The sequence below is a fragment of the Mytilus trossulus genome, chromosome 9 (assembly GCF_036588685.1).
Source record: "Mytilus trossulus isolate FHL-02 chromosome 9, PNRI_Mtr1.1.1.hap1, whole genome shotgun sequence".
Classification (NCBI taxonomy): domain Eukaryota; kingdom Metazoa; phylum Mollusca; class Bivalvia; order Mytilida; family Mytilidae; genus Mytilus; species Mytilus trossulus.
The window spans coordinates 676,469-704,246 of NC_086381.1; the positions used below are offsets into that span (position 1 = coordinate 676,469).

Genomic DNA, 27,778 nt, shown 5'->3' on the forward strand with positions numbered 1-27,778 from the left:
GTATTTATTCTGCTCCAATGGTTATCACCTTCTGAGATAGTATTTATTCTGCTCCAATGGTAATCACTTTCTGAGATAGTATTTATTCGTTGGAAATATCGTATTATTAGAATCTCGTAAATCAATTTCAAACTTGTTTTTTTACCTTTGAAATTCAATACAATAAAGAGAGTTATCGTAATAATGTTTTTAAATTGCTTTTTAAAGAAAACCATATGCTGTGTTATTTTTATGAATCATCAACTATTTTGTTTTGGTTGTATACAGGCAACGAAACTGGTGAGCTAACATTAAAAGCATTTTTATTTCTGTATTGCATTGTTTTATCAACTTTTATTTTGAATTGATATACTAAATATCACTATAAACCAGTATAAGTCTGAAATGGCTTATAATTGTACTCGACTGGACTTATTTTAACTCGACCATTCTGAATTGGTCTACATTGATCTTGATTTATCTCGACCTCAATATTAACTCTATTCGACTGTTCTGATTTGCACTTGACCCTTATCTTTGGCAAATCAATTCAGAAAAGTGGAAGAATATCATTTTTATTGGAAGTAATGCGGCCTAGTAAATAACAGCAACCGGAAAGTAGGAAAAATTAGTTTTGACTTCCGGGTTTCTTAACGTTTCATTCTTCTTGGAATGTCTAATCTTTTTTTTTCTTTTTTTTTTTTATTAAATTATGATTTCACATTAGTACATACATAATATGAACATGAATTTTCTTTCTATGTGGCATTTTTCATTTTTTTTTTTATTTTCATAGATCAGCTATTTTGCATGTTAGCCTATGGAGAAGTCAATTGTAAGACGGCAATCTTAAGGACACTGGATCATCTACAAAAGGCCTATACTTTCATTTTGTAAAATCACTAGGACTGACGCATTTGTTCTTCCATGCCCATTGAGATAAATTAACAGTACCTTTTCTTTTGTTATCACTATTTAATATTTTACACAACGTGCATGCCCCATCTCTTATTAAGTCGATGTTCGAATGCGCCGCATACCTGTTTTTTGCTTGTATATACGTTAAATACTTTGTTTTATTGGATGCCACATCCCTGAGATAAAGGGCCAATTGTTTTGGAGAATTAAAATCCCCGGTAGATATGAATGTACCATTTGGTAAAATATCCTTGATATTAGGAGCTCCCCTTATTACAGGAACTATATTGAAATCGTCTTTGTACAACCGGAATGCCTTTTCTGTTACATAATCATCACATAATGAGTTTTCGAATGATAGATAGAATTTATAGTCACTACTTAATTTTTTAATGCAGTTGTCACCCGAAGAACTGCACGGTTTTCCACACCTTCCGTATATGTCTACATTGATATACTTCTTCATCATTTGCACATATTTCATCCTTTGTGAATGTGTATTACAATTACTAACCACCCAAGCAACATCTTTTGATTTCTGTTCAAATATCACAGTGTAATTCTTGTCTTTAAGCGTTAATCTTTTAGACAATTTTGCATATGGTGTAAATATTTCCGAATCTTGTCGATAGCTCCATGTCCAGTTAAATGCATTATTCCAATGGTGTTTTCTGTTGATCCCACGCGTATGTAATGTAGACTCTAATGTCATGAATATCCAAATTTGATTTTCTGTTCTTATAGGTGGGTTTATATTGAGATCAGCGTGATGAAATACCAACACGTGGCTTTTATTTAACAAACTCTTGTCAAGTGATATATCACAGTTTTTGAATACGCAATTTTTCAATCCATTCTGAGGTTTCATATTTCGAGCCCAAAATGGTGGGGCATACCAAAGTAATAAATAATTGCTTAAATTAATTTCTTTCCTAGGTATAATTTGTTGAAATATCGGTTTCCTAAGTAGAATGACATCTACTACGGTACATAAAATCCAAAATGTTGCAAAGATAACAAAAAGGTATCTTATTTGAAAAAGACATGTCCAATGGCGATCTGAAAGAAAAAGAATGATGATATCAGAAACAGCATAATTAAGTTAATCAAAATAATTTATCTAAAATAAAACATTTCAGTCTGAAAATAACGATTTGCATTTTAATGTGAAACGAGCAGATTAAACCATAGCGCTACTTCAATACAGTATTATGAGGAATGATTCCATGTGTAACCAAGACTATTCCGTTCAATTCATTCATTAACAATCAAACGAAATATTTCCCTTTTTTCACTTCTCATGCTTCTCCTAAATTTAGTTTCCTGTGTCATAGCATCCGTTAACCTGCTCTCCACAGTTTTTAAATACAACTTTCGGCTACAAAAAACTTTGACTCGCTGCTGCCTTTGACCCCATAATGTTTAGATCATCCAGTCAGAAAACATGACATGGTTTTGAACGTATGAAACAAAAAGGGCGAGTCGACTCTTAGCTGAAAAAAATGGAAAGTGCTCTCGCTTTTTAGATTAATTCATTTACTAGAATAGCCACGTGCATAAATCAACAAATTTTACCACACACGTGAGGTCACACGTTATAAAGTAGTATATATCATTTAACGTTGTTTTTTTTTACTCCAGACGACTCGACTATTTATAGATAAAATCTAATTGCTAAAATAGAGAGAACAAATCCGATACTCTACGGGATTTAAGGACATTTACTAGGTTTGAATTGCCCTAACCAATCAATAAACTTTGATTATTCACGTCTCGTAATATCTTCCAATTAGGTAGCAAGAAAAATTCACGCACTAACTGTCCATCGTTCAATTCTTAATATCGACTCCGCTGACATTTCTTTATTTGATATAAGTCGCTCTCGCTCTCGCTTTTGTAGGAGTTCGTGTCTTTATTTTTCTTAAGTGTGTTTTGAATTAGAAATATAAATAGAAAGGACTTATAATTAAAAAACAGACACGGCTTCCTTCGCTTCATTTTCAGACTCATACCTTGAATTTAACACAAACAGTCATCTCAGTACCAGAATCTATGACAAAACGAGACGATTTTAACTGTGAAATTATCACCCCCCCCCCCTTTATACCACCTTCACCTGCATATGGGATATACATTTCTCAACTTATTTGGTATTCAAAAGCCCGCAGCCTCTTACACAGACTTACACGTCACCATATTAATCTTTTATTACTTTAACTGATTAGTCTGTTTTAGTGATATCCATTAGACGTGACTCTGTTCTTTATCACTCATTATGTTATAGTTTAAATAATTGCAGTATTCTTGTCTTTCGTTTTCGCTAAAGGGCTTTGTCTTTATGGCATTTGGTTTTACTTATATACATAGGACGTAGCTCTGTACGTATCCATTCCGTCTTTGTTTTATCATGTTTATTGTTGTATGATTGTTTTTGTATTTTGTCTTTAATATTTTTCTAATGTGATTAATCTATATTCCTTTTTGTGCTTTTTTGTTACATATTTGTTAGTTTGTATAATGATTAAGATAATAACAGAATGTTGACTGCAGTATCCCAATTTTTTACATGTTAACCTATTATGTCTGTTAGTTTTGTTCACATATCGTTGTCAATATAATGGAATCAAATGTGACTGTCATACAAGTGAGAGGTTTAGCTAGCTTTAAAACTAGGTTTAATCCACCATTTTTCTAAATAAGATAATGCCTGTACCAAATTAGGAATATGACAGTTGTTATCCATTCGTTTGGTGTGTATTTGAGTTTTAAATTAGGAACTTTCCGTGTAAATTTTTCCTCTGAGTAACGTATTTTGGTGATTTTACTTATGTTTCCCCCTGCCAGTGGCCTCTAGTAATTGTCGTTTTTGCTGCAGATCATATTCGTTTTTGTTCATTTATTAGTACATAAATCAACATGTTAGTTTCCTCAATATGCCTCACCTACGATAGTAGAGGGGCATTATGTTTTCTGGTCTGTGCAATCTGTTCGTCCGTCCGTCCGTCTATCCCGTTTCAAGTTAAAGTCTTTAGTCAATGTAGTTTTTGATGAAGTTGAAGTCCAATCAACTTCAAACTTAGTAGACATGGTCCTTATGCTATGATCTTTCTCATTTCAATGCCAAATAATATATTTGACCCAACTGAACATGAAAAATGAAAGTGCAAGTTTCAGGTTAAATTTTTTTATCAAGGTAGTTTTTGAGGAAGTTAAAGTCCAATCGACCTGAAACTCATTACACACCTTCTTTATAATATGATCTTTCCAATTTAAATATCAAATTAGATTGTTATCCCACTTTCACGGTCCAATGAACATTTGTTATTCTGCTGCCTTTAAAAGCTGACTAAGTGGTGAGGGTTTTGCGCTAATTAGTTATCAAAGGTACCTGTATTACAATTTGATACGCCAGACGCGCTTTTCGTCTACATAAGACTCATCAGTGATGCTCAGATCAAGATAGTTATAAAACTAAACAAGTACAAAGTTGAAGAGCATTGAGGACCAAAAATTCCCCAAAAGTTGTGCTAAAGTAATCTATTCCTGGGATAAGAAAATCATTTGTTTTTCGAAAAATTCATAGTTTTGTAAACAGGAAATTTATAACAATTACCATACAATTGATATTCATGTCAACATCGAAGTGCTAACTACTGGGCTGGTGATATCTTAGGGGATGAAGCGTCCACCGGTATCGCCACCGCCAATTGGTGTAAATAGTTATCAAAGTTACCAGGATTATTATTTAAAACACCAGACGCGCGTTTCATCTACATAAGACTCATCAGTGATACTTAGATCAAAATAGTTATAAAACCAAAAAAGTACAAAGTTGAAGAGCATTGAGGACGAAAAATTCCCAAAAAGTTTTGCCAAATACAGCTAAGGTAATCTTTTCATTGATGGGATAAGAAAATCATTAGCTTTTAGAAAGTTTCATGATTTTATGGTGCCAGGAATTATAATTTGAAACGCAAGACGCGCGTATCGTCTACATAAGACTCATCAGTGACTCCTCAGTGACGCTAACATCAAAAAAGATATCAAGCCAAACAAATTCATAGAGCATTAAGGACCCAAAATTCCAAAAGGAGTTAGGCAAATACAGTTAGGTAATAAATTCCTTAGATCAGAACATCCATAGTTTTGTAAACAGAAAATTATCAAAATGTCCATATGATTGATATTTGGGTCAATATCAAAGTGCTAACCACTGTGCTGGTGATACCCTCGTGGTACTACTGGGCTGGGTTAGGCCGTACAATGACCAATCGGTGACAATCATAACATATCTTCTTACTTATATAATGCATATGGCCCGTTAAGTATTCGATTTTACCGTTTTGATTAACGAACGCTTTTTTTTTTAATAAATTTAAGAACAAACGGGTGAGTATAATCGCAAATGCAACAATTTTCCACAAGAAACAACTGACACAGAAATTAATAGCCATAGGCCCCTCTTCTGCCTGTATCAATAAAAATATGCTCATATCGCATAGCCAGCTATAAAAGACCCCGAAATGAAAAAAATTAAAGCTGACAATTCGCACGGGGAAACTAACGGCATAATTCATGTACAAAATGACGAACGAAAAATGTACCTGTAGTATGGGCTTTGTTCATTGTAGATCTTTGTGGAAGGCCTTGATGTGATCTAAAGCTAATGTTTGTGTTATTAAGTCTATTCTATGGCAGTTAAACATTGTTAAACAATATCTTCTTTTATATATGTTACACAATGTACACATATATTTCGTTGTCGCAAAGGACATACTATGAACACAAAAAGTAAACTTCTTATAAGTAAAACTTGCACAAATAAAGTTGAATAAATAAATAAATATAAATCCACATACAATATTTGATTTTAGTCAGATGAGTGAACCATGTGTTTTAGCTTGTTTTGGGGGTTTCCTTACGCATTCTTCATATGATTTATCAAAAGAATATACGTCGATTACTCGCAAAAATATATAAACTTCCAATAACTTCAAAAGGGGCTTCTTTAATACTTTATTGTTAGGGCTGCCACTGAGGTGTTGTTCACCTACCCTTTTGATGTAGATTTTTAAAATAATGAGAAACTTTTTTTTTTTAATCGGTCAGTGTTGTTGTGAAAATATGGCAGGTAATTAAAGTTCGTGTTTTGAAGCCGAAGTTTAACGATTGTCACCTGTTTGTCAACAATTGACGTAAAATAAACAAAAAAGCATGGAAATTGAGCACGTGTTTAACATGTAAATTCAGATAATAGTTTATTTTAAGGACATCCATGCTTATTGTGGTCACCGGATTTTTACACGAGATGGGTCACACTGAGGTCACCTTGCATACGGAAAATATGTCGGGGGAATTGCTTGCTGGAAGGAAGCTATTCAAATAAAGTAAACTTCTGCTAAATATGAATAAATTAAAGAATTTTCTTCAGAAAAAAGTATATGTACATAAGTTTTATAATGAAAACTATCCATTGAGTTATAAAATCATATGCATTATTTTTTTTTGATTTGAGGTTTCTTTAAGATGATGGTCAGATTGCAGCTTTTCTTTACATGTACTGTTTTTCTCTTTATTTATACTAGTGTAACAGTGGTCAGATTGTGCAGATTATTTAACATAGTCAATATATGGTATAGCAGTATATATTTGAATGTCTTCTGGTAAATTTGTGTCTTTAATGTCTTGCAATGCAGATGACTCAATTGTACTTGTATTTTCAGAGACAGACAGTGACTTGCTTTTCTTTGGTAATTGATGTTTAACAATTATTTTTCTGGATGGTCTGACTGTTGTTTTTACGGCGTGCCCTAGTTTAACAGATGGATAAGGAGTACATTCCTCAAAATGAATTGAACAAACCCTGTCATGAGCTTTTGGAGTCCAGTTTTTATTAGTTGTTGGGTCAACTCTATTTACTTGAATCATCCATTTTTTCCTTAACTCAGGATTTTATTTTCTGTTGGAAAAGGAACCAATTTGAAGGGTGGTTCACAATCACATGACCTTGTTCCTAAATTACACTTATGAACTTGACACAAAGTTTTCATCCATTTGTTGAGGTGGTATGTGGAATTACCACACCCAACAACACAACAAATTCTCATACTATACAACTTCTCTTTAACATTACAAGGAAACTTGTTAAATCTTGACCTTTACTTTGACTAATACCTGAAAGAAACAAAGACCAATAAAAACCTATTGCCACAAAGTAATAAACATTAAAGAGCAACCTGTGTAAACTGAATAAAGTGAGCACCACTATTTTGTCAAATACTAATAGATGTTAACTGAAACAGTTTTAGGCTAAACAGATCTGCATTATTAGCTGATGACCAGTACCTTGTGCCAATTAACCAAGTTATATTACAAAACTGTTATGCAGTGTCCAACTATCAACTATACAAATCCTTGGAAAAAAATAACAAATGACTGACAGTATAAACTTTATAGATTTTTTTTTTTTATAAATAATAGAATTTTTTATTTGTGATGTGACATATGTGTTCATGTTGTTATTTCTTTATTTATTTTTAGTAGTTTTTATACATGTATGTATTGACCTATGGTCTGATTTTTTTTTTACATCTCCTTCATTTATTCATTATGATTAGGAAATTGTATGCAACTCTGAATTTGGAATAACTACTGCTGTTTCTAGGTAAGTCTTAAGTATTAAAACTGGTGAAAGTGAATGTCAACTATATATATACCATGATAAACAGAGCATTTATTATTTCTTGTGTTTTGAGTGTTGGGTTTTGTCAATGGCCACATATATTGGACATAGCATATTTACTTTTAAGTTATACTGTTTCCAGGTCACACATAAATTTGTAGTTTACATGTAGGTGGAATAATTGAAGTGCCTTTCTTGCAAATACCTATTTTTAAGTTGTGCTTATCTTATTCAAAAATAAATAAATGCAAATGTGCTTACATCATGTACATACAGTGTTACAGTATTTATTCGAGTAGTGTGTATAGACTAGTGGTAAAAAAAAGTCTGTTTATAGATATTGATAGATGTGGTATGAGTCCCAATGATACAACTATCCCTTCATTTTAATAAGCCATCACATACCGCAAGCTATATAAAGTTATATGCCAATGATTAAGGCCATAACTGGACCCAACAATTACTTGAATATTATCATTCAACACGGCAGACAAATATATGCATAATCTCATTCTGTTTATAGTTGACACTTGTCATGAAAAAATATATAGAAAAAACTTTACAAGACGCATTATTGCCATCGGTACTGTCATGACCGTCCAATATCTCTGTACTTTAATTTTTCTAGAACAATTTTCCATGAAACTTATTTGAAAACCCTATCTTTATCATTCAATACTACCATTTGTTGCGTAACAATAAATATTTTTCTACCTGCGCAACGATTACTAACGTTTTAAATCATAATTCACGATATCCGTTGTGTGTTTATCCCGTTTGTTTATCTGCAATGACCTTTCGACCTTAGTGGGTGATCTCCCTTGATTTTTTTCGCACCTGCGCATTACAGAACTCCGAACTCGCTTATTGTCTCCGGTCAAGAATGCATCCGATTCATGGCCGTGATTTTTCATGATTTTACCCCGGTTTTCCACATATCCAGATCATAATGATTTCTTTAAAAATCCTGTTAGTTATGTTGTTGATTTAGTACAACCTTCTTCACATGCTAAATGACGAAAATACATCTCCATTGACGCGTTGATGAAGAGTGCTTTCTTTCACGTCCGCGTTTCATCAAGTATGGCAAGCCAAGTTAACATTTAAGATATTTTTTACGGATATGGTGTAGATCGCACTATATTTAACAGAACTGAGATCAATTGTAGTTCCTACGGCACAAGGAAATACAGAGGGACAATTACAAATATTCAATTGTGTAAGTGTAAAGGCATAATGCACAGTCCGTCAAAGTTGTAATTCTATCAGTCAAGGTGTCTGAGTCTTCAATATTTTTTTTAATTGAAATAGCAATTTTTTCGTGACATTATTTGACAATTGAATACCCTAGCTGTCAAAAAAAAATCAGATAGAAATAATAATAAAGATCAATGAAATCAATCCGACAGTAGGATATATTTTGGTATCCGATAATCATGAGGGATAGGGTGCATAATAGTAAATATAAAGACAAGAAGATGTAGTATGAATGCAAACGGGACAACTCCCTTTCGGAGACAAAATGTTGTAGAAGTTAAGGAATTATAGGTCACCGTACGTCCTCCAACAACGAGAAAAACTCTAATGTTGAATAAGCTATAAATTTTAAAGGCCTAGTTGTGACAAATCACGGTAAAACAATTACAGTCACATGCAAATAGCCGATTGTATACAAGTAGCAGATGCTTATTTGGTCCCTTTTGTGCAGTCTCTTTTACCATGGGATGACATTGTACAACTATAAACCAACAAAGATGTCTGCTTACTATAAATAAAATAACTATGGATTATGTTTATGTTTCTCTTTTTTTTTTGGCAAAAAGTACTGTTACAGCTTCTTGTTTGAAATACATTCTTTTAATTGATGTCTGATATATGTATGCATTTAGTGTTTGCAAGTAGACGTTCAGTTAATTCTTATCTACTCTAAAATAACAATATATTTTAATTTCTTAAAAACCTTTCAGAAGTTATAAACACCTCTCCAATATATTAATTCAATGGTTTCAGCAGAAAAATACGAAAATACAAAGCAAATAATTAATAGCAAACACATGATCATGAGATCACACAATGTTATTACATCGTTTGTTTGTCTCAGACGGATTGATATAATTGAGAATGGAAATGGGGAAAATGTCAAAGAGCCAACAACCTGACCAAAGAAGAACATAAAACAGCCGAAGGCCACCAATACCGGGTCTTCAACGCAGCGAGAAAATTTAGCACCCGGAGGCGGGGTTCAGCTGATCCCTAAATAAAATTGTGTACTAGTCCAGTGAAAATTGACGTCACACTTAACTCCAAAACATATTATAAATGATCTAAAAATTATTCTAGACAAAGTGATGCTCCACCCCACACACACACACTCCATACTGAGGTAACTGCATTATAAGAAAGTAAATATGAGACTTTATTTGAGATATTGTTGTACCCCCGCAGATGTAAATTTAATTTTAAACCAAAACACCTTAAACAAAATCAAGAAAAAAACATAAATCGTAATTTCCTGTCGATATGCACGTCTACATAGTATGTCCTTATAATCTAAAAGGTTTCATGAAATTCTGTTGTTGGTGACAAACTGTTGCAGTAGTACATTGAGGTAAATAAGTTCGAAGGGGCGTAACTCCTAGAAAATAACCTGAATCATAATTTCATGTTGATATGCACATCTACATAGTATGTCCTTATTATCTACTATTCCACATGCACATCTTCAGTATATATGTTTAAATAGTCATAAAACTAAAAGAATTCCTAGCATGCAAACTGTGGGAGGAGTTATCCATCCGCAAATGATATGCATTATTTATTTAAGCATATACTCCAAAAATGACAAGTTCAACTATCTCCCAAAAAGAGCAAATATTAATAAAAATCAAAACCCTGACCACATGCACACCTTGGATATATGTTCAAATAGGCAGCCAAGTTAAAACTTCCTAGAATTCAAACTGTATGAACAGTTATGTAGAATAACTATATACCATAATGGGAAGGAAAGACTGACGGATGGAAAGATGAACGGACAGGGGAACCCCCACCCCCATATAAATCATTCAATATTAACAAAGGTCAGATGCTCCTGACTTGAGACAGGCGCACAAATGCGTTGGGGTTAAATAAGTTTTGAGAGATCTCAACCCTCCACCTTTACCTCTAGTCAATGTATAATAAAGAACAACATAAATTACGCATAGTAAAACTCAGCTTAAAAGAAGTCTGAGTCCGAAGTCAGATAAGGTAACAAATAAAACTAAACAAAATGACAATGATATGCCAGGGGCACCCTCTCCGTGTTCAAAATATACATGAAATATTAGTCACTGTACCTTGTCTGTTCTAGGAATTCTAACCATGAGTTTTTTTTATCCACTACATGTCAAGAAATTTTTGTTCAAATCGCCGATGAACCCCTATTGCACCCATTGGGAGATAAATATTTGATTCCATTAAATGAAATTAATTTATGACCTACATGTACGTGTCGCTAAGAACACGATCATAATATAACAAATGGTCAATATATAAAATTCTCCATGTAATTTTCTCAATTGGATTTTTGCATGCCCTTTATTGTTAATATCCAGGCCCGGACCCCCCTTTCGTTGGAAAAATTTGGTTGATTATATAGGGAATCATTGAAGCATGAATGGAGCGGCCCCTCTTAGGTTAGTCAGCGGGCCCCCCTCCCTTAGGAAAAGTTTATGGATCCGCCACTGCATCATGTCTTACTCGGACTATTAAACCGGAGTAGCATATCATGAGTTGAGTGTTAAATAAATCATACATAATATTATATGTTGCAATGATCCAAATTATTTGAATGACCAGCACTAGTAAGTGAAATTCTCCCTCTTTCACAACGGGGGTGAGTTGCTTCTTTTGAAATATCTCTGACACTCGAAAAATATTTTTAATATCTTTGTTTCATAGTATAAACATCGAAAATAAAGTAATTTGAAAATTAATACTTCCGTTTTATGAACAGGATTAAATACAAATATTTGAAAATAAGTACGCACAGAACGTAACACAAATTTATCTGTGATCTGACAATCTATCTATTATAAAAACGATCTCGGTTACAATGATAACAGACACTGAATATATATATATATATATTCCGAGATCAAATTCAATCATATTATGCATATTTTTGAAAAGAACTATATTTGATGTTAGGTGTATACGTCCTTGTTAGTTATACATTCTTGAACTATGCAGCCACAATCAGCAATAGTTTAATTCATTTAAATAATGACTACACATTTTTGTTCGCCTAAATTAAGGGTGCAAGCATGTCCTCTTTTTACTCAAAATACTGATACGTAACAAAATTTCAGTAGTTTTGATGCCTCCAGTTGACTTGTATATCAAAATTATTTGACCGCATCCACCAAAACTGACCATATATGCACTTTAATTTGTAAATCTATATACCCGCAAATCCGATACTCTACGGGATTTAAGGACATTTACTAGGTTTGGATTGCCCTAACCAATCAATAAACTTTGATTATTCACGTCTCGTAATATCTTCCAATAAGGTAGCAAGAAAAATTCACGCACTAACTGTCCATCGTTCAATTCTTAATATCGACTCCGCTGACATTTCTTTATATGATATAAGTCGCTCTTGCTCTCGCTTTTGTAGGAGTTCGTGTCTTTATTTTTCTTAAGTGTGTTTTGAATTAGAAATATAAATAACAAGGACTAATAATTACAAAAAAACTGACACGGCTTCCTTCGCTTCATTTTCAGACTCATACCTTGAATTTAACACAAACAGGCATCTCACAGTACCAGAATCTATGATAAACGAGACGATTTTAACTGTGAAATTATCAACCCCCCCCCCCCCCCCACCTTAGTATTATACCACCTTCACCTGCATATCGGATATACATTTCTCAACTTATTTGGTATTCAAGAGCCCGCAGCCTCTTACACAGACTTACACGTCACCATATTAATCTTCTATTACTTTTACTGATTAGTCTGTTTTAGTGATATCCATTAGACGTGACTCTGTTCTTTATCACTCGTTATGTTATTGTTTAAATAATTGTAGTATTCTTGTCTTTCGTTTTCGCTAATGGGCTTTGTCTTTATGGCATTTGGTTTTACTTATTGTTGTTTGTTGCTGCAGATCATATTCGTTTTTGTTCATTTATTAGTATATAAATTAACATGTTAGTTTCCTCAATATGCCCCACCTACGGTAGTAGAGGGGCATTATGTTTTCTGGTCTGTGCAATCTGTTCGTCCGTCCGTCCGTCTCTCCCGTTTCAAGTTAAAGCTTTTAGTCAAGGTAGTTTTTGATGAAGTTGAAGTCCAATCAACTTCAAACTTAGTACACATGGTCCTTATGCTATGATCTTTCTAATTTCAATGCCAAATAATATATTTGACCCAACTGAACATAAAAAAAAGAAAGTGCAAGTTTCAGGTTAAATTTTTTTATCAAGGTAGTTTTTGAGGAAGTTGAAGTCCAATCGTCCTGAAACTCATTACACATCTTCTTTATAATATGATCTTTCCAATTTAAATATCAAATTAGATTTTTATCCCACTTTCACGGTCCAATGATTATAGAATTGGATAGTGCGAGTGGGGCGTCCGTGTACTGTGGACACATTCTTGTTTTAATTGTTTTTCATTTGTTATTTTGCTGCATTTTAAAGCTGACTAAGTGGTGAGGGTTTTGCGCTAGTTAGTTATAAAAGGTACCCGTATTACAATGTGATACGCAGACGCGCTTTTCGTCTACATAAGACTCATCAGTGATGCTCAGATCAAGATAGTTATAAAACTAAACAAGTACAAAGTTGAAGAGCATTGAGGACCAAAAATTCCCAAAAAGTTGTGCTAAGGTAATCTATTCCTGGGATAAGAAAATCATTTGTTTTTCAAAAAATTCATAGTTTTGTAAACATGAAATTTATAAAAATTACCATACAATTGATATTCATGTCAATATGGAAGTGCTAACTACTGGGCTGGTGATATCTTAGGAGATGGAGCGTCCACCGGTAGCGCCATCGACCAAGTGGTGTAAATAGTTATCAAAGTTACCAGGATTATTATTTAAAACACCAGACGCGCGTTTCGTCTACATAAGACTCATCAGTGATACTTAGATCAAAATAGTTATAAAACCAAAAAAGTACAAAGTTGAAGAGCATTGAGGACCCAAAATTTCCGAAAAATTTTGCCAAATACAGCTAAGGTAATCTTTTCATTGATGGGATAAGAAAATCATTAGCTTTTAGAAAGATTGATGATTTTATGGTACCAGGATTATAATTTGAAACGCCAGACGCGCGTATCGTCTTCATAAGACTCATCAGTGACTCCTCAGTGACGCTAACCTTAAAAAAGATATAAAGCCAAACAAATTCAAAGAGCATTAAGGACCCGAAATTCCAAAAGAAGTTAGGCAAATACAGTTAGGTAATAAATTCCTTAGCTTAGAACATCCATAGTTTTGTAAACAGAAAATTATCAAAATGTCCATATATTTGATATTCGGGTCAACATCAAAGTGCTAACCACTGTGCTGGTGATACCCTCGTTGTACTACTGGGCTGGGTAAGGCCGTACAATGACCAATCGGTGTTAATCATAACATATCTTCTTACTAATATAATGCATATGGCTCGTTAAGTATTCGATTTTACCGTTTTGATTAACGAACGCTCTTTTTTTTATAAATTTAAGAACAAACGGATGAGTATAATCGCAAATGCAACAATTTCCCGCAAGAAACAACTGACACAGAAATTAATAGCCATAGGCCCCTCTTCTGCCTGTATCAATACAAATATGCTCATATCGCATAGCCAGCTATAAAAGACCCCGAAATGAAAAATTTGAAACTGACAATTCGCACGGGAAAACTAAGGGCCTAATTCATGTACAAAATGACGAACGACAAATTTACATGTAGTATGGGCTTTGTTCATTGTAGATCTTTGAGAAAGGCCTTGCTGTGATCTAAAGCTAATGTTTGTGTTATTAAGTCTATTCTATGGCAGTTAAACATTGTTAAACTATATCTTCTTTTATATATGTTACACAATGTACACATATATGTCGTTGTCGCAAAGCTCTTTTAAACAGCATATTTGAACACAAAAAGTAACCTTCTTATAAGTAAACTTGCACAAATAAAGTTGAATAAATAAATAAATATAAATCCACATACAATATTTGAGTTGAGTCAGATGACCTCCAGATTTGTTTTCGACCAGGTAACTGCAGACTTATTAACTATGAGTGAACCATGTAATTTAGCTTGTTTTGGGGTTTTCCTTACGCATTCTTAATATGATTTATCAAAAGAATATACGTCAATTACTCGCAAAAATATATAAACTTCCAATAACTTCAAAAGGGGCTTCTTTAATATTTTATTGTTAGGGCTGCCACTGAGGTGTTGTTCACCCACCCTTTTGATGTAGATTTTTAAAATAATGAGAAACTTTTTTTTATTTAATGGTCGTTATTTGTGTACAAGAGTCATTCGTATTTACAAATTCAGGGGTTGAGGGCACATAAACAATTCAATACCAATAAAAGAACCTCATATATAGCCATAAGCAGTAGTAAGAATGTAATAATATTTATTCAGGTGTTGCGTGTTTTAATGAACGGAATAGTAAGCTGAATAATATTAGATAAAGTTAAAAAAAACCAAGTGAAATAACAACAATATCAAACTCCTAGGATAGTTCCTGTTTGAAGTAAGTGTAATATATCTAAATTTCTTCAAGAAATATGTTTTAAGAACGTATTTGTCTATGTTCGTATTTTGTTACTGTACAAGAACATTTTACTTGTTACCTTTGTTAATTCTAAATTTTCAAAGAATATATTTTCAAAGTTATCTTTTAGGGTTTTTTAAAATATTTTTGGAGAATGCGTAAATACGTATCCTCTTTCTATTTTCCGGATTTGTTATCACATAAGCAACATGACGGGTGCCACATGTGGAGCAGGATCTGCTTACCCTTCCGGAGCACCCGAGATTACCCCTAGTTTTTGGTTTATTCTTTAGTTTTCTATGTTGTGGCATGTGTAATATTGTTTGTCTTTATCATTTTTAGCCATGTCGTTGTCAGTTTGTTTTAGATTTGTGAGTTTGACTGTCCCTTTGGTATCTTTCGTCCCTCTTATATGAAAAAAACATACCCTCTTTCTCCACAACTTATATTTTAGACAGTATATGAAAAATACATACCCTCTTTCTCCACAACTTATTTTGTAGACAGTATATAATAAATACATACCCTCTTTTTCCAAATGTCTCCTATGTAAACACATTATGATCCGGGTCAACATAAACAGCAATACAAAAACAACATTTTCCCGAACAAATTATAATAACACATTTGATAGAAATAGTAGATTTAATTTATTCAATGTTTAGGGATTAAATTGATTTTGACTTGAGGTAAAATACATCAAGCTTTAGAATATCGTTTGTAGTTTGGAGCTTGAATATTACATGTCACGTGTCAATGCTTTTCACATAATGTCATTATTTGCACTTAAAATTCCGTGCAGAAATTTATATTGAAAATTTGACAGGTTTTATTTTACTTGCACTCAGAAAAATGATGCATAAATCGGAGAGAATAATTTACTAATAAAACTCAAAATAAAACCGTCACTGCAAACATATTAAAATAATATTGAACCAAGTAGTGGGCAAATGTTAACTACATAACACATTAAATATTGCTTTCTAAAATTTTCATAATAGCATTTACAGTTCCTGTATTTATATTTCATCAAAAACATTAACAGTTAAAAATGAAAACCTTATCTCTAAAATTATGCAGATTTTAAAAAGCATACTTGGTGTAAATAATTCAAAGATTCAAAGAATTATTAAATATATAACATGCACTTTTTGTGCCATATTTTGTTTTACCTTATTTTGTTTCGTTTTGTTTCTTAATGTTTTGAATCAATTCTATTTATTTTTTTCACTTTAAAGACACCAATAATTTACATTTGATTCAAACCCAAAGTACAATTTTAAGTGTCAAAACTTGTACATCCAGGCCACATTTGATTTAATTCAATCAAACCACAACATGTATTGACCCTTTTGTCATTTGCACCGATTATAAAATGAGAAGGCGTTTTTGTGGCCATGGATACTGTATATGGATGTAGGGGAATTTTATAGGTAGAACCGAGCAAAATCAAGGTATGTATTTATGTTTTTTCATAATTAATATCATGAGATTTGATTAAAAAATCAAACAATAACGACGTAAAGCTAACTTTTTCAATAATTACCATCTTATTTAAACTTGGTTTTCATTTTAGTTTAAAATTAAAACAGATGTTGAAGGCCGTACTTTAACCTATAATGGTTTAATTTTTAAATTGTTATTTAGATGGAGAGTTGTCTCATTGGCACTCACACCACATCTTCCTATATCTAAGTACACTTATTTATGTGTATTTGTAAAATAAAATCATCAATTATTATCATGCATTTAGGGTCCGTGTGGTATTTGTGCAATGGATAGGTCGGTAAATATTCAGTTATGTATCACGAAAAAAAGACTGATGCCTACCGTTGAAATAAGCAAAAATGTTTCTGCACAGCAGAGATCCCTCTGTAAAAAACTAACAACAGTTGTAATCGAAGTATAACGTATTTATGTGTAGTTGGGGTTCGGGTTGTTTATTCTTTACTTTTCTATGTTGTGTCATGTGTACTATTGTTTGTCTGTTTGTTTTTTTCATTTTTAGCCATGGCGTTGTCAGTTTATTTTAGATTTATGAGTTTGTCTGTTCCTTTGGAATTTTTCGTTTCTCATTTTTAAGGTTAGCTCTTCTTTTACATTTGGTGGTATTACAACTAGCAATCTCTAAGCAGACTGAAGGTGTAATACATGTAACAACGATTCGTTTATATGTATATATATGCTATGGTTAACCATGGTAACTATTTAGAAAATGTATCTCCAAAAACCTTAATATCTATTTAAGAATCCATTATTATTATAGTAGAAGGAGAAGCACTATTTATTTTGAAATACAACTTACTGAACATTTCACATGATTTCAATGTATGTTGTTCAAACTACAGGGACTCAGGTAGCTGATCTAAAATTTTATTTAACAATGTTTTTCAACATTTTTTCGTGCTTTCTCATTATTTGTATTACATTATACCCTAACCGGATCCTGGTGCAGTACCGAATACAATATAAACTTCTTTTGTATACTTTCAAAATCCTGCATGGCCTAGCGCCCGTCTATCTTGAGGAACTCTTTAGTAAAATTGAGAATGGAAATGGGGAATGTGTCAAAGAGACAACAACCCGACCAATAAAAAAACAACAGCAGAAGGTCACCAACAGGTCTTTAATGTAGCGAGAAATTCCCGCACCCGGAGGCGTCCTTCAGCTGGCCCCTAAACAAATATATACTAGTTCAGTGATAATGAACGCCATACTAATATCCAAATTGTACACAAGAAACTAAAATTTAAATAATACAAGACTAACAAAGGCCAGAGGCTCCTGACTACCAACCATTAAGATCCCTTAGATCGGAAAATGCCATGCAGCTTATACAACCTCGTGTACGCACTAAAATCTATGGAGAAAGACTTTTCGACAAAGCTATTGTGAGCCTCTGGAACAATCTTCCTAGCCATCTAAGACATAAACACTCAATCGAACTTTTTAAGAATAATTTGTCAATAATGAATTTTGTTTTTAATCCTGTAATTCTTATTATGTGCATAAAATTCTAAATAAATAGAAGTAATTATTATTTTATTTATTATTTTCATTTTTCTTCTCGACAAATGAAAGATCTAAGGATAAATCACATCAATGGTATATATACAACTGCTATGTTCCTGACTTTTACAGGCATTTTCTCATGTAGAAAAATCGTTTTTAAATTATATGAAAAATTGTAATAATCCGCAATAACTTATACCTATTTATAGTGAAGCATAAATTATGCTGTTCAATAAACTAACGGTTTTCAGTGTTATTGTAGATATATAAATAAAGGGTTAGTGTATTCACTTGCTTTGAACAGATTGATGGTTATTGCAGATATATAAATAAAGGGTTAGTGTATTCACTTGCTTTGAACAGATTGATGGTTATTGCAGATATATAAATAAAGGGTTAGTGTATTCACTTGCTTTGAACAGATTGATGGTTATTGCAGATATATAAATAAAGGGTTAGTGTATTCACTTGCTTTGAACAGATTGATGGTTATTGCAGATATATAAATAAAGGGTTAGTGTATTCACTTGCTTTGAACAGATTGATGGTTATTGCAGATATATAAATAAAGGGTTAGTGTATTCACTTGCTTTGAACAGATTGATGGTTATTGCAGATATATAAATAAAGGGTTAGTGTATTCACTTGCTTTGAACAGATTGATGGTTATTGTAGATATATAAATAAAGGGTTAGTGTATTCACTTGCTTTGAACAGATTGATGGTTATTACATCCTACTGCAAAAGTGAGTACAAACTTTTTTAAAAAGGAGACAATATACAAGTGTTTTCTATAATCGCTTTAATTATCCAAAGTGGATTGCAATCTCTTTGTATTTCCATTAGAATGCATGGAAACGAATTTTACACCACTGGGTCGATGCCCCTGCTGGTGGACGTTTCGTCCCCGAGCGTATCACCAGCCCAGTAGTCAGCACTTCGGTGTTGACATGAATATCAATAATATGGTCACTTTTATAGGAAGAAAGATAAGAAGTTAGCAATATCCTTTAACTCTACTTTCCGCTATATAGATGACGTTCTTTCACTAAACAATTCAAAATTTGGTGTCTATGTGGATCGCATCTATCCCATCGAATTGGAGATAAAGGATACTACAGATACAATTAAGTCGGCTTCATATCTTGACTTACATCTAGAAATTGACAATGAGGGTCGGTTGAAGACAAAACTTTACGACAAAAGAGATGATTTCAGCTTTCCAATTGTGAACTTTCCATTTCTAAGTAGCAACATTCCAGCAGCACCTGCATACGGGGTATATATCTCCCAATTGATACGATATTCCCGTGCTTGCATTTCCTATCATGATTTTCTTGATAGAGGGTTACTGCTAACAAGGAAGCTATTAAACCAAGAGTTCCAAATGGTGAAGTTGAAATCATCCCTTCGTAAATTTTACGGACGCCATCACGAGTTGGTTGACCGTTATGGAATAACCGTTTCACAAATGATATCGGATATGTTCCTTACGTCGTAACTACAATCCCCTTCCCTTTCATGAATTTGACCTACTGAATTAGACATTTTACCGGATTTGTAATCACATAAGCAACACGACGGGTGCCGCATGTGAAGCAGGATCTACTTACCCTTCCGGAGCACCTGAGATCACCCCTAGTTTTTGGTGGGGTTCGTGTTGTTTGTTCTTTGGTTTTCTGTGTTATGTCATGTGTACTATTGTTTTTCTGTTTGTCTTTTTTCATTTTTAGCCATGGTGTTGTCAGTTTGTTTTAGATTTACGAGTTTGACTGTCTCTTTGGTATCTTTCGTCCCTCTTTTATAAATTTTCTGTTTACAAAACTTTGATTTTTTCGAAAAACTAATGATTTTCTCACCCCCAGGAGTAGATTAACTTAGCCGTTTTTGGCACAACTTTTTGGAATTTTAGGTCCTCAATGTTCTTCAACTATGTATTTGTTTGGCCTTTTAACTGTTTTGATCTGAGCGTCACTGATGAGTCTAATGTAGACAAAACGCGCGTGTGGCGTATTAAAGTATAGTCCTGGTACCTTTGATAAGTATTAACACTACTGGGTCGATGCCATTGCTGGGGGACGTTTCGTTCCCGAGGATATCACCAGCCCAGTAGTCAGCACTTCGGTGTTGACATGAATATGAATTATATGGTCATTTTTATAAATTTTCTGTTTCCAAAACTTTGATTTTTTCGACAAACAAAGTATTTTCTTTCCCCAAGGAGTAGATTATCTGAGCCGTATTTGGCACAATTTTTTGGAATTTTAGGTCCTCAGTGCTCTTCAACTTTGTATTTGTTTGGCCTTTTAACTGTTTTGATCTGAGCGTCACTGATCAGTATGATGAAGACGAAACGCGCGTCTTGCGTATTAAATTATAGTCCTTGTACCATTGATAACTATTCACACCACTGGGTCGATGCCACTGCTGGTGGACGTTTCGTTCCCGCGGGTATCACCAGACCAGTAGTCAGCACTTCGGTGTTGACATAAATATCAAATATATGGTCATTTTCATAAATTTTCTGTTTACAAATTTTGATTTGTTTCGAAAAACTAAGGATTTTCTTACCTTCAGGAGTAACTTGCCTTAGCCGTATTTGGCACAACTTTTTGGAATTTTAGGTCTTCAATACTCTTCAACTTTGTATTTGTTTGGCTTTTTAACTGTTTTGATCTGAGCGTCAATGATTAGTCTTATGTAGACGAAACGCGCTTCTGGCTTATAAAATTAAAGGCCTTGGATGAAAGTCCACGGTCTTTCAATGTCCATAAACTATTCTTTTTTTTGTCAAATTTTAGCTGAAAAGATTTCATTAAACCCCTCCATAGATATGAAGGATGACATTATTCCGGGAAATCCGTTTGAAATCATCTGTATATATATTGTCTACAAGTCCATCGAATGTTCATTAAAACTCCAGGGATATCACCGTTCGTTAAGCGGTCTCCGGTAGACTTTCACGATATATTTTGAATATCATATTGGCACTTTGAGTCCTCCATAAAAATCGAAAGACAAGAAGCTCATCCAAATTCCATTTGGTTTCGTGTGTATCTATATATTTACTAACGAGGGGTCTCAATGTCATTTAAGCGGTCTATTGTATGTTTCATTATATTGTTCTTATTGTTTTAGCTTTCCATGATTTTTCTATTTCTTTTTATAAATGTTACTAGAATGAGCGCTTTTTCATGTTTCTAGAAATATCATTTATAAAAGAACATGTTTGAAGTCGTTTTATTTATAAAAATCTATATCTGATAAAGACCATGTGCGATTTACATAATGGTTTTTATTTGATACGATAACTTGGAAAGGGGGGGGGGGGGTTAATAAAACGATTTCCTACATATCTTTTCACTCCTTATAGCTATGAGTATCAATGTTTTCGAATATTTCAATATTGATGACTTCAACTAAGTTTGAATATCGAAACGACTGCTGTTGAATATTGAATATCGAATAAAAAATAACGAACCAGTCTCAAATTATATTTTTTTTCATACTGATTTTGCAATAAATATGGTTTCTCTGAATATATCCATGACAGAATTAGGAAATATTGATACTTCTGATTTACTCATGGTCATTTCCGGTTGATGTTTGTCAGGTTCAAGGTCTCCAATTAGCCTACAATAGACCACGTCAAAAGACCCTACGCCTTTATTATTGGGTTTAATAATTTGTATAACATTGTCACAATTTGAAGAATTTCTTGAAAATTTTAACTTTTTTCTTTCTTTCGTTGAAATGTTGTGCATTATAGTTGGTTTAATGATCAGAATAAAGATAGAAGTATTTAAAAGAAAAATTACTAAAAAGATGTCGATCATGAGATGAAAAAGAAAAATATTTGCTTACGTGTCTGCACCCAGCAATCAATGTGTACTACAGATAATGTGAAATCACAATACACCGTAACACATCTGATAGAGGACACCGATTGTTTAGTATTGGTATAAACTTTTATTAGTTTGAATTGTTTTAAACATAGAACGAACGTCATTCAATATAAAATAGTTGTAAACAAATAGTGTTACGATAATGCATTTACTAGAAATAAAAAAAGCTTGCATGGAGTGACATGAAATGTAATATAATTCGACCCATAAAACTGTTTCCTCGCTTTCACTATTTTACTTAATTAAAATGGGTTTTCCTTGCAAAGAGTAAAACAGCAGTAATACCGAACTCAGAGGAAAATTCAAAACGGAAAGTCTGACATCAAATGGCTAAATCAAAAGCACTAATACATCAAACGAACGGACAACAACTGTCATATTTCTGACTTCGTACAGGCATTTTCTTATGTAGAAAAGGGTGGATTGAATCTGGTATTAAGCTAGCTGAACATAAGATAAAGTAAACAGCAAAGTAGTTGCCTCGTTCCTACTTGTACGAGCCCATTCGTAAGAAATGAAATCCATAAATCATTAGTATACACGAAGATTGTTCTCCCCCAGATTCAAGTGTTGTTCTGAAACAACATGAATAATAACTATTACTTATTTTGTAGAGTTTTGTTACTGGAAATAACATAGAAGATAGATTCTGGAACAACATGAATAATAACTATTACTTATTTTGTAGAGTTTTGTTACTGTACATAACATAGAAGATAGATTCTGGAACAACATGAATAATAACTATTACTTCTTTTGTAGAGTTTTGTTACTGGAAATAACATAGAAGATAGATTCTGGAACAACATGAATAATAACTATTACTTATTTTGTAGAGTTTTGTTACTGTACATAACATAGAAGATAGATTCTGGAACAACATGAATAATAACTATTACTTATTTTGTAGAGTTTTGTTACTGTACATAACATAGAAGATACATTCTGGAACAACATGAATTATAACTATTACTTATTTTGTAGAGTTTTGTTACTGTACATAACATAGAAGATAGATTCTGGAACAACATGAATGATAACTATTACTTATTTTGTAGAGTTTTGTTACTGTACATAACATAGAAGATAGATTCTGGAACAACATGAATTATAACTATTACTTATTTTGTAGAGTTTTGTTACTGTACATAACATAGAAGATAGATTCTGGAACAACATGAATAATAACTATTACTTCTTTTGTAGAGTTTTGTTACTGTACATAACATAGAAGATACATTCTGGAACAACATGAATTATAACTATTACTTATTTTGTAGAGTTTTGTTACTGTACATAACATAGAAGATAGATTCTGGAACAACATGAATAATAACTATTACTTATTTTGTAGAGTTTTGTTACTGTACATAACATAGAAGATACATTCTGGAACAACATGAATAATAACTATTACTTATTTTGTAGAGTTTTGTTACTGTACATAACATAGAAGATACATTCTGGAACAACATGAATAATAACTATTACTTATTTTGTAGAGTTTTGTTACTGTACATAACATAGAAGATACATTCTGGAACAACATGAATAATAACTATTACTTATTTTGTAGAGTTTTGTTACTGTACATAACATAGAAGATACATTCTGGAACAACATGAATAATAACTATTACTTCTTTTGTAGAGTTTTGTTACTGTACATAACATAGAAGATAGATTCTGGAACAACATGAATAATAACTATTACTTATTTTGTAGAGTTTTGTTACTGTACATAACATAGAAGATACATTCTGGAACAACATGAATAATAACTATTACTTATTTTGTAGAGTTTTGTTACTGTACATAACATAGAAGATACATTCTGGAACAACATGAATAATAACTATTACTTATTTTGTAGAGTTTTGTTACTGTACATAACATAGAAGATACATTCTGGAACAACATGAATTATAACTATTACTTATTTTGTAGAGTTTTGTTACTGTACATAACATAGAAGATAGATTCTGGAACAACATGAATGATAACTATTACTTATTTTGTAGAGTTTTGTTACTGTACATAACATAGAAGATACATTCTGGAACAACATGAATTATAACTATTACTTATTTTGTAGAGTTTTGTTACTGTACATAACATAGAAGATAGATTCTGGAACAACATGAATAATAACTATTACTTCTTTTGTAGAGTTTTGTTACTGTACATAACATAGAAGATACATTCTGGAACAACATGAATTATAACTATTACTTATTTTGTAGAGTTTTGTTACTGTACATAACATAGAAGATAGATTCTGGAACAACATGAATAATAACTATTACTTATTTTGTAGAGTTTTGTTACTGTACATAACATAGAAGATAGATTCTGGAACAACATGAATAATAACTATTACTTATTTTGTAGAGTTTTGTTACTGTACATAACATAGAAGATACATTCTGGAACAACATGAATAATAACTATTACTTATTTTGTAGAGTTTTGTTACTGTACATAACATAGAAGATACATTCTGGAACAACATGAATAATAACTATTACTTATTTTGTAGAGTTTTGTTACTGTACATAACATAGAAGATACATTCTGGAACAACATGAATAATAACTATTACTTATTTTGTAGAGTTTTGTTACTGTACATAACATAGAAGATACATTCTGGAACAACATGAATAATAACTATTACTTCTTTTGTAGAGTTTTGTTACTGTACATAACATAGAAGATAGATTCTGGAACAACATGAATAATAACTATTACTTCTTTTGTAGAGTTTTGTTACTGTACATAACATAGAAGATAGATTCTGGAACAACATGAATAATAACTATTACTTCTTTTGTAGAGTTTTGTTACTGTACATAACATAGAAGATACATTCTGGAACAACATGAATTATAACTATTACTTATTTTGTAGAGTTTTGTTACTGTACATAACATAGAAGATAGATTCTGGAACAACATGAATAATAACTATTACTTATTTTGTAGAGTTTTGTTACTGTACATAACATAGAAGATACATTCTGGAACAACATGAATAATAACTATTACTTCTTTTGTAGAGTTTTGTTACTGTACATAACATAGAAGATAGATTCTGGAACAACATGAATAATAACTATTACTTCTTTTGTAGAGTTTTGTTACTGTACATAACATAGAAGATAGATTCTGGAACAACATGAATAATAACTATTACTTCTTTTGTAGAGTTTTGTTACTGTACATAACATAGAAGATACATTCTGGAACAACATGAATTATAACTATTACTTATTTTGTAGAGTTTTGTTACTGTACATAACATAGAAGATAGATTCTGGAACAACATGAATAATAACTATTACTTATTTTGTAGAGTTTTGTTACTGTACATAACATAGAAGATAGATTCTGGAACAACATGAATAATAACTATTACTTATTTTGTAGAGTTTTGTTACTGTACATAACATAGAAGATAGATTCTGGAACAACATGAATAATAACTATTACTTCTTTTGTAGAGTTTTGTTACTGTACATAACATAGAAGATAGATTCTGGAACAACATGAATAATAACTATTACTTATTTTGTAGAGTTTTGTTACTGAACATAACATAGAAGATACATTCTGGAACAACATGAATAATAACTATTACTTATTTTGTAGAGTTTTGTTACTGTACATAACATAGAAGGAAGAGAGATGCAAACAATATCGAAGGGCTGTCTTATGATTGTTTGTTTGACGGCTTTTGTTTTATTTTTATTTTATTTTGCCAATTTTCAAAGTACAAGGAATTACGACTCAAACGAAACAAAACAGCAGTTATATAATTTCGATTTGATTGATAAAGCAAATAGAAACAGTTTATCTCGCTTGCATACAAAGGAAGAAATATACATGGATTTAAATGCTATAATAAAAGGTAAAGGAAGTTATAAACTGGAACACCCTAAAGGAGCCAAACAAGGCGTGATAAGCTGGTCACAATATGGACAGGACCAGGTCATTGACAAATTGCTGAAGAAAAAGAAAAATGGATTTTTTGTAGAAATTGGAGGTTTTGATGGCGAAGATTTGTCCAATACTTTGTTTTTTGAAAAAGTTCGAAATTGGAATGGCTTGCTTGTCGAAGCCAGTCCTTTCCTGTATGATATGATGTTGAAGAAAGACCGGAAGTGTTATATGGTGAATGCATGTGTAAGCAAAAGTCTGCCAGCAATGACATTTATGTTAGCTGGTGCTATTACAAGTGCAAAGGAAACACTAACAGATATGCATCGTAAACGCATAGACAGGGAGAGAATTCAATATGCGAAAGAGGCGCACTGGGCTCACGTCAACGATACCGTTAAAGTTAATTGTTTTCCATTGCTTACAATAATGAGAACAATAGGGCACAAGGATATCGATTACTTTTCTTTAGATGTAGAAGGTGCAGAAATGCACATCTTAAATTCTATTGAATGGGATGATCTAAATATAGACGTCTTTACGATAGAAACAGATCAACATCGTAATGAAATACTCTCTTTTATGAAACAAAAAGGATATAAATGGATACAAAAACTATTAGGTGATGACATTTTTCAAAAAATTAGGTAATGTTTTTAATACAAGATAAAATCAACAAATCATATATCTTGCTTTTGAGATTTTCATCCGCAGAATACGAGGAAAATATAGACAAATCAAGGTTGTTAACGGTACACACTAAATTGTCATCATTTTAAGGTCCAAGTTTGTTAACGCTATATGGTACACACGAAATTTTCATCACTTTAAGGTCCAAGTTTGTTAACGCTATATGGTACACACGACATTATCGTCACTTTAAGATCTAAGTTTGTTAATGCTACATGGTACATACGAAATTATCATCACTTTAAGGTCCAGGTTTGTTAACGCTATATCGTACACACGACATTATCATCACTTTTATGTCCAAGTTTTTATGATATTATGGTACACACGAAATAATAATCACTTTAAGGTCCAAGTTTGTAAATGCTATATGGTACACACGAAATTATCATCACTTTAAGATCCGAGTTGTTAAGGTTATATGGTACACACGAAATTATCATGACTTTAAGGTCGAAGTTTTTCTGATATTATGGAACCGACGAAGGTTGCTAATGTTATATGGTACACAAGAAATTATAATGACTTTATGGTCCAAAGTTGTTAACGCTATATGTCACACACAAACTATCATCAATTTAAAGTCCAAGTTTGTATCACATTATGGTACCGACGAAGCTTGTTAACGCTATAAGGTACACACGAAATTTTCACCACTTTAAGGTCCAAGATTGTTAATGCTATATGGTACATACGAAATATCATCACTTTAAGGTCCAGGTTTGTTAACGCTATATCGTACACACGAAATTATCATCACTTTTAGGTCCAAGTTTTTATGATATTTTTGTACACACGAAATAATCATCACTTTAAGGTCCAAGTTTGTAAATGCTATATGGTACACACGAAATTATCATCACTTTAAGGTCCAAGTTTGT

The 27,778-nt window shown here is 32.4% G+C and overlaps 2 protein-coding genes across 2 annotated transcripts; one reads left to right on the top strand and one right to left on the bottom strand.

Moving 5' to 3' along the window:
• Window positions 1-757: 757 nt before the first annotated feature.
• Window positions 758-15,974, bottom strand: LOC134683470 (4-galactosyl-N-acetylglucosaminide 3-alpha-L-fucosyltransferase 9-like). The gene is made up of 2 exons (XM_063542787.1): window positions 15,880-15,974; window positions 758-1,956 (listed from the first exon to the last, which is right to left on the bottom strand). Exons 1-2 carry the CDS (start codon window positions 15,929-15,931, stop codon window positions 866-868), a joined length of 1,143 nt encoding a protein of 380 aa, XP_063398857.1. The 5' UTR covers window positions 15,932-15,974; the 3' UTR covers window positions 758-865.
• Window positions 15,975-26,153: 10,179 nt separating this feature from the next.
• On the top strand, window positions 26,154-26,858 carry LOC134683530 (protein Star-like). Its single transcript, XM_063542839.1, has one exon. The coding sequence runs from the start codon at window positions 26,154-26,156 to the stop codon at window positions 26,856-26,858; it is 705 nt and encodes a 234-aa protein (XP_063398909.1).
• Window positions 26,859-27,778: the final 920 nt, after the last annotated feature.

Excerpts from the sequence above, each read along its gene's own strand:
- LOC134683530 (XM_063542839.1), top strand. The coding sequence starts at position 26,154 with ATGGATTTAAATGCTATAATAAAAGGTAAAGGAAGTTATAAACTGGAA.
- LOC134683470 (XM_063542787.1), bottom strand. The coding sequence starts at position 15,931 with ATGTTGACCCGGATCATAATGTGTTTACATAGGAGACATTTGGAAAAA. Across the intron at positions 1,957-15,879 it reads GAGACATTTGGAAAAAGAGG|ATCGCCATTGGACATGTCTT; the intron begins GTATGTATTTAT and ends TTTTTCTTTCAG.